Here is a 6,749-nt window from a genome sequence, read left to right as displayed (position 1 = left end):
GATTGCTTTCAGCAATCAGACAAAAATACATTGTTATTTTTGAATATTTTAAACCAACCAAATAAAAAAAAATCTCCCATTTAAACGAGAATAAAAAAGCAATAAGTGAACAAATTAGCTTGTAGAACACCTGAAAAGATGTTGTACTTGAGATATATCATTAAAAAGCTTTCCCAGTTTGTGTCTTATATCAAATGGAAGTGTTAAATGACTGGAATTAGACTAATTCTTTGGTAGGTTTTTGAGTTGTTGCATTGGGGACACTCTTCTGCACAGACAGTTATTAGCATCAACCCGTCTTCAGGAGTCTCTGAGGGATCTCTCTCACCAGTCCCTCCTCTTCCTACTTTAGGCTGTGAGATGAAGGTGAACGTGTTGCTCCTTGCAGTTCTACTTGGCATCATCCTCTCACTCACCGCTGAAGGCCGACCTACTGTGGTCCCCCTAAGCCGGAGCAAGCCGCTGCTCCTCCGCCTCGGTGAGGAGTTTTCCTTCAGGTTGGGTGGAGGAGGCGCAGCTCCAGATCCATCTTTCTCCTCCTCCTCAGCAGTGAACCGAGCTCTGCTGCAGCTCACACAACACCTCCTGCAGGAGAAGCAGCAGCTGGAAGAGGAAGGTGAAGAAAAGGGGAAGAGGTCAGATGAGGCTCCCCTCTCCCTGGATTTGACCTTCCACCTGCTCAGAGAGGTTCTGGAGATGGCCCGGGCCGAACAGATGGTCCAGCAGGCCAACAACAACCGCATAATGATGGAGGCCTTCGGAAAATGAGCTCCTCCTCCTCCTGTCTGAGCTGGACGTTCACGTTGCAGAGAGGCTGCAGCTGCAGATGATGTTCATGAACACACGGGAAACAACAAGAAAACATCCCAGTAAATTCAGGATAACTCAAGTGATCATAAAGATGTATTAGAAAAGCTTCACCTTTGTGATTTAATACATTTTTGGTGTAATAAAAAAAAAAAAAAAATTATGACACATTACAGCAAGTGGAAGGATCGTGTTGACGCTTCATTTAGACGACTGTTTTCTGATTTCATCCATTTAAACTGTCTAAATAAAAACTTTCCTTTTTGAAATCTGAGAAGTTTTTCTTCCATCACTCACAGTTTTATTTAATTAGATTCAGATAAAGGTGTTTCATAATAAAACATTTATTTGACATCAACAAGGAAACTGGACGTTTTGAAAGGTGGCTTCATATCTTAGACTCAAACCTTCCTCCAGACATTTGTCATCAAAAGAAGTTATTTAACCAAAATGATCTTCCCCAAAATCCACACATACAGTATAAACAGCTTAAAAAGTAGTTCTAACGCCTTCTGGAAACATAAATATTAAATCAAACTAATAAAGTCCTGCAGAAAATACTCCAGGTTGGACTAATCCAGGAACCGGAGGGGATTGATTTGGGTTTACTTCTGGTTGAGCCAGCTGAAGGAGAACACATGTTTGGGTCCATCTTTGTCGTCTGAGTCACTCTGCTGCTCCGACTGGGGAGAAAGAACAGGAAAAAGAGGGAACAGGTCGAGTCATGTGTAACCCAAAACATCACATATAATGTGCCTTTTCAGTTAAGACTTGCAAAATACAGCATGTTTTTTATTTAAGTAATATAAAAACTAAACTAAAAAAATTGAAGATTTATTTGGGGGATATTCTAAGACACCTGAATGCAGCATACAGCTTCCTATACCTGTGTGGTGGAGCTGGGTAGAGGCAAAGGAGGTGGAGTCTGGCTTGATGGCGACGACACTGGGCTCTTTGCTTGTGGAATTGGAGTGGGCGGGGCCTCTGAATGTCTCTGTGGGGGCGTGGCTGGCAGGATAAGTGGAAGCTGGTTTTTAGTCGACTGTCCTGCAGACGTTGGACTGACATGCTGCCGTGACTCAATGCGACTCCCTGCTGTGGTCACTCTGAGCTCCGCCTCCTCTTCCTCATCTTCCTCATCGTCTTCATCAACTAGGAAACAAAAAAAAAGATGAGCGAATCATGTCGCTGAAATGGGAGCTCGACAACCAGTTTCCTGATGTTTTTGGGGTTTCTCCAATCAAACCTGTGAATGTTGAGTTCTTAGATAAAACAAACAAGTCCATCATCATCTGAGCTGTCAAGGCTAAACTAAACCATCATGGCTCCAACCTCATGATAGTCACTGATGCTCCCTGCACTGCCACTGAGATCCAGCTGAGCATCAAGGAAGCTTCTATGTGATTCATCCAACCATTTCCAGAACTCACTGAATCCCTTTTAGGATCACATGGTTGCTGGAGGTATTCTAGCTACTGTTGGGTGAGTACACCCTGGACAGTTTGTCACTGGATCACACAATCATGAACTTACACCTAGAGACGATTTAGAATTATTAATTAACCTATAAATCATGTTTTTTGAATGTGATGAGACGCCAGAGTTTCTGGAGAAAATCCACATATCCACAGAGAGAACAAGCAACCTGCACACAAGGAACCCAGCCAGTAACCACTCCACCACTGTGGTTTACCCCTGTGATTTATGAGGACAGGTAATTACTTTTGAAGCTGATTTCAGCCAGCGCTTTCCTCTGACACTCAAAGTTGGCCTTGAAGTGCTTCATATCCTCGTAGCCGTGTTGAACTTTATCCAGGTGAGATGTGTTGGTGCCCTCCACCAGTCTAAAAACAAATGCATTTAGAATTAGAAAAATAGATTTTTTTTAAAAATATCAAAATCAATATATCAGACAGAAGACAAAAAGAAAACTTACTTCTGTAGCAAAGGTTTGGCCATCTGTGGAAGCAAAAACAAACAGAAACTTCACTTTAAAAAAAAAACGTATTTAACTTATTAAATTATTTGAAGCTAAATTTGATTTACTAGCAATCATGTTAAACTAGATCACATATAAATTTGGTGCATTTAAATCCAACAACACCAGACTGGAAGTGTTTTACTTTTTCAATCATTTCTTTCTCATAGAACTTTAAGTACATGCTGCATTCAAGGTCACCTGAAGGAACACGGCCATCTCAGACTCGTCCATGGTCTGGATGGCGGTCTCCAGCAGCTTGGCCGTGCCCTCCAGGTGCTCGCTGTACTTCTTCCTCAGACCTCGGATGTAGTCCAGCTTCTCCTCCTGCTCAGCATTGATCTTCAGCGTCATCTCGCTCTTCTTCTCCTCCAGCAGAACAAACAGGTGATCGAACGTCTCACAGATCCGTGACTTCTGTCTGCGACTGTTCTCCTGCAAAAACACTCCACGTGAGAACTGATGCTGTGTCCTGAAAAAAAAGCACCTGAAGAAATAGGATTCTCTAATGATCCTCAACTAACCACTATGTAGAGGTTAAACCGGCAGAATGTTTTACTGAGCTATTTCTAAAGTTTCTTAAAAACTGCTGGTCATCAAAAATTTAAGCCTGACATTCTAATCTTCTACTATTTTAGTTAATTAGTTATTGTTTAGGCTTTTTTTTGCATCTTTGTATCTATTAAAAGCCAAGCATTTTGTGTTTAACAAAAATTGTGTGTTTATTTGTGATCCTTTTGTGTATGGTTTTGCACAGGGTTTCATTGTACTTTTGTTAAAATGTTGCTTTTATTTACAATGAATTTCCCAACTTTCATGTCCCTAGAATCCCTCAGGGTTTTCTACAGGTGGGAGAAAAACATACATCAATGGCTCTGCAGGTTTCATCCAGCTGACTGATGATGGCCTGAACTCTTTCATTGTTCCCAACCAGCATGGAGACACAGTCGGTGAGCTCCACCTGCAAACACACAATCCTGCACTGATGTGTCGCTGGGCAGAGAAGAAATACCAACAAAAGCCACAGTGGATGTTGGGGATGCTGTGGTTTGGGTCTGACCTTCTGATGGCCGAAGACATCATTGAGAGGAGCCACGTTGCAGTTTTTGTGAGCTCCAAACACCTTGCAGAGGGAGCAGGTGGGGACGCTGCAGGTTATGCAGTAGATGTTTATCTTCTCATCCTCGTGCTCCTCACACATGGGCTGATCTGTCTTAACCTCTGGAACCGGTTTACTGATGGACACAAAAGTTGTGGACAGAAGGTCGTTTATGATAGCTCAGATCTTCATCAGCGGTACGAGGACACTCATGACTCTATCCAATCCTCGTACAATAAAGCCTTGTATGTTAAAAAAAAACCCTTAGAAGAGGAATCATAATCATCAAAGCAGCTACTGAGACAGTTCTGTTGTTTCCATCAGCACACCTGCAAGCTGCTGTTCACTGATGGACATCAACTTTATTGCTCAACTTGTTTATCCGACAGAAATAGTGAGGATGTCAAACATGTGACGTGTGGAGATCTGCCCTGAAGGCCGTTGGTCTCTGAAACATGAACTGTCTAAGAGTGTCACAAATGAGGGCAAAAAAACAACTTTAATATTAGACAAACAAAAACGGAAGTTAGGTTCTTCAAGAGGGATTTCAAAGTCTGATTTTTTCAGAAGTGTCTGTATTCAAAGGCTTTAGACTCAAAATGAATAGTACAGAAATCCAATTCATGTTGATTAAAAGGTCAAAATTGAGATTAAAGCAAAATAACTGTCAATGGTGCTTTGAATGTTGTATAAAATGACATTTTCTACTTGTTTGCACAAATCAAAGCTGCTGTCATTGCTGTTTAATTACCTCTTCAGCACCATCTTCAGCAACATGTTTTCAAGCGGCCACTTTGAATGAAAACTCAACGTAAATGCAGGTAAATGCGCTTTGGGCTTTAGCATTCGAACTCTCATGTTATCATGTCGCTACGCAAGTTTTTACGACCATTTTCTGCCTCTACGTATAAAACAGATTGCCAATGAACATGCATTGAAAGTAAAGCAGGTCAAACTTTGATCATTCAGACACTCAGATTTGGTAGTGACAGATGGATGGCGTCCCTTTTAATTCACGGAAGTGCCAACTGTTTGAATATTGATCATGAATGAGAAATTAATAATTGTGGTTTGGAATTATATGACACCAATTCTATCATACATCAGAATATAGCTGTGAAAGAAAAAGCCTGGAGCAAAATTTACAAGATTTTAGTTTTAGGAGACAGGGAAATGTGCACATCATTGTAGTTGATGCAATGACGTGCACACTAACACACTGAATAATACCTGTTTTTCAAAAGTCTTGTGTTTTACCTCTCAATAAACACTGTAACTCTTTCCAAACACACAACAAAAGAATAAAAGTTAAAGCTCCACAAACGTCAAAGTTTCAGCCATGCTGTGTAACCATGCTGACCCCTAATTGCAGGAAAACAAGAACATGTGTATCTGTTAAGGGGGAACTCCCCCCTCATGAGATCATCTCAGGTCGTCTTCTTCCTCTTGAGTGAAGGTGAGTGTTTCTACCTGGTGTTCCCCTGCTTGTACATGTCGATGATGTTCTCCACCAGTAGGTTCCTCTGCAAGCCATACACTCCGTGTCGGTCCAGAACCACCTCATGGCGGCAGGAGGGGCAGCGGAAACGGCCCCCTGAGGTCACGGTGGAGCCACTCCTTGCAGACAGGTAGGGGTTGGAGGCCTGCATTGCACACATAGAGGTTCTTATAAAAATATGACAAACTATGCCATATTCTAATCTAAATTTAGACATTATTCTAGAAATTATAGTGTATGATCACTTTTGGGGACCAGCACACGGAGACCCAGACTTGGACCCCGCGACTACATAGTTAGGCAGTAGCATGAAGGGTTTTGTTAAACGACCCACAATCCTTTTCACACGTTCTGGGGAGCAAACCCTGGTTTCCTACTTCCCTACACCCAATCGACTGAGCCATGCAGGCACCTTCATTCTGGAAATTATAGTACTGTAAACAAAACATTACAGCACCGGCCATTTGTTTTACCCAGCAACATTTTCGGAACAAAACTGTTAGCGGCTCATAACAAGAATCAACTTTCAAAGTAAGAAAGCATGTTATTATTCACTCTACTATTATGAAGCTTGTGTCAGACCACTAAGATGAATTCCATTGAAGTTTAAAGAGTTCAGACTAAACAGACATTTTGTTCATAAACTGATGAGAACAGTCACAAAATTGTCAGAAAATGCTCAAAAGCCCTTTTCAATGAGATGTGCTGGAATGGTCATTTTAACACCTTCTTTAAAGGGTACCCAAACCGTAAATCAACTTTTTCTGTCTGTTTACATCTATAAATGGGCCTGTAAAAGTGCTGTCTGTGTGTCATTGCCAAATTTTTGACAAATTGGATAAACTTGTTTAGTTCATGAATTGAAATTTGGATACACTAAAGCTGACAGCTGCATCTAAAATTAAAGGCGACAGCAGCTTTAAAAAGGGTGACAAACAAAACCCAAAGTCACGGATCAAGAGGACTGACCTTGATTCCTGTTGTAGGTACACAGAACTTTATTGATTTCTGTTCTGCATTGAAGTGAAGCCAGTTTATCATATGTTAAATAACCTTAGAAAAGGTCCTGTCTGCTTGATGGAATCTCTTTTTTTTTTTTTTTTATTTTGACTTTAATACATTTCAAATAAGATTTTGATTCAATATGTCTGTCTCTTTTAGATCAGAGGTCAAAATCTTTTTTTACGTTTTCATAAGTCTAACATTTTTACCGATGTTTTGATAGCGAGCTAAAGTTTTGCTGCTGCCATGGCAACAAGATGCAAGGGGTGGAGTCATGAAGTCAGTGTTTTTTCTCAGCAAGAGGTTAAAACCAGTTTAGTTCTAATTAATGAGTTGAATTTTTTTGTTGTTCTTAAAGGTCATCT

At 40.9% G+C, this 6,749-nt stretch overlaps 2 protein-coding genes across 2 annotated transcripts in view; one reads left to right on the top strand and one right to left on the bottom strand.

Annotated features, from left to right (window-relative positions):
* Window positions 1-1,123, top strand: part of LOC112144393 (corticoliberin-1) — a 2,732-nt gene extending 1,609 nt beyond the window's left edge. Inside the window, exon 2 of the mRNA XM_024268920.2 lies at window positions 353-1,123. Within this exon, the coding sequence (XP_024124688.1) occupies window positions 361-768 (408 nt within the window). The 5' untranslated portion in view covers window positions 353-360 and the 3' untranslated portion in view covers window positions 769-1,123. The remainder of the gene's footprint in view (window positions 1-352) is intronic.
* On the bottom strand, window positions 1,112-5,527 carry trim55a (tripartite motif containing 55a; the record flags this gene model as incomplete). The annotated part of the gene is given in 8 exon segments (XM_024268832.2): window positions 1,112-1,490; window positions 1,694-1,959; window positions 2,530-2,651; window positions 2,744-2,766; window positions 2,987-3,220; window positions 3,651-3,746; window positions 3,846-4,020; window positions 5,355-5,527. Coding segments are annotated over 8 exon segments (1,167 nt in total), but the record flags the coding sequence as incomplete, so codon positions are not given.
* Window positions 5,528-6,749: the final 1,222 nt, after the last annotated feature.

This window comes from Oryzias melastigma, linkage group LG17, assembly GCF_002922805.2.
Source record: "Oryzias melastigma strain HK-1 linkage group LG17, ASM292280v2, whole genome shotgun sequence".
NCBI lineage: Eukaryota > Metazoa > Chordata > Actinopteri > Beloniformes > Adrianichthyidae > Oryzias > Oryzias melastigma.
Note: the sequence above shows the minus strand (reverse complement) of the source record. Positions and strands in the feature narration are given on the sequence as shown.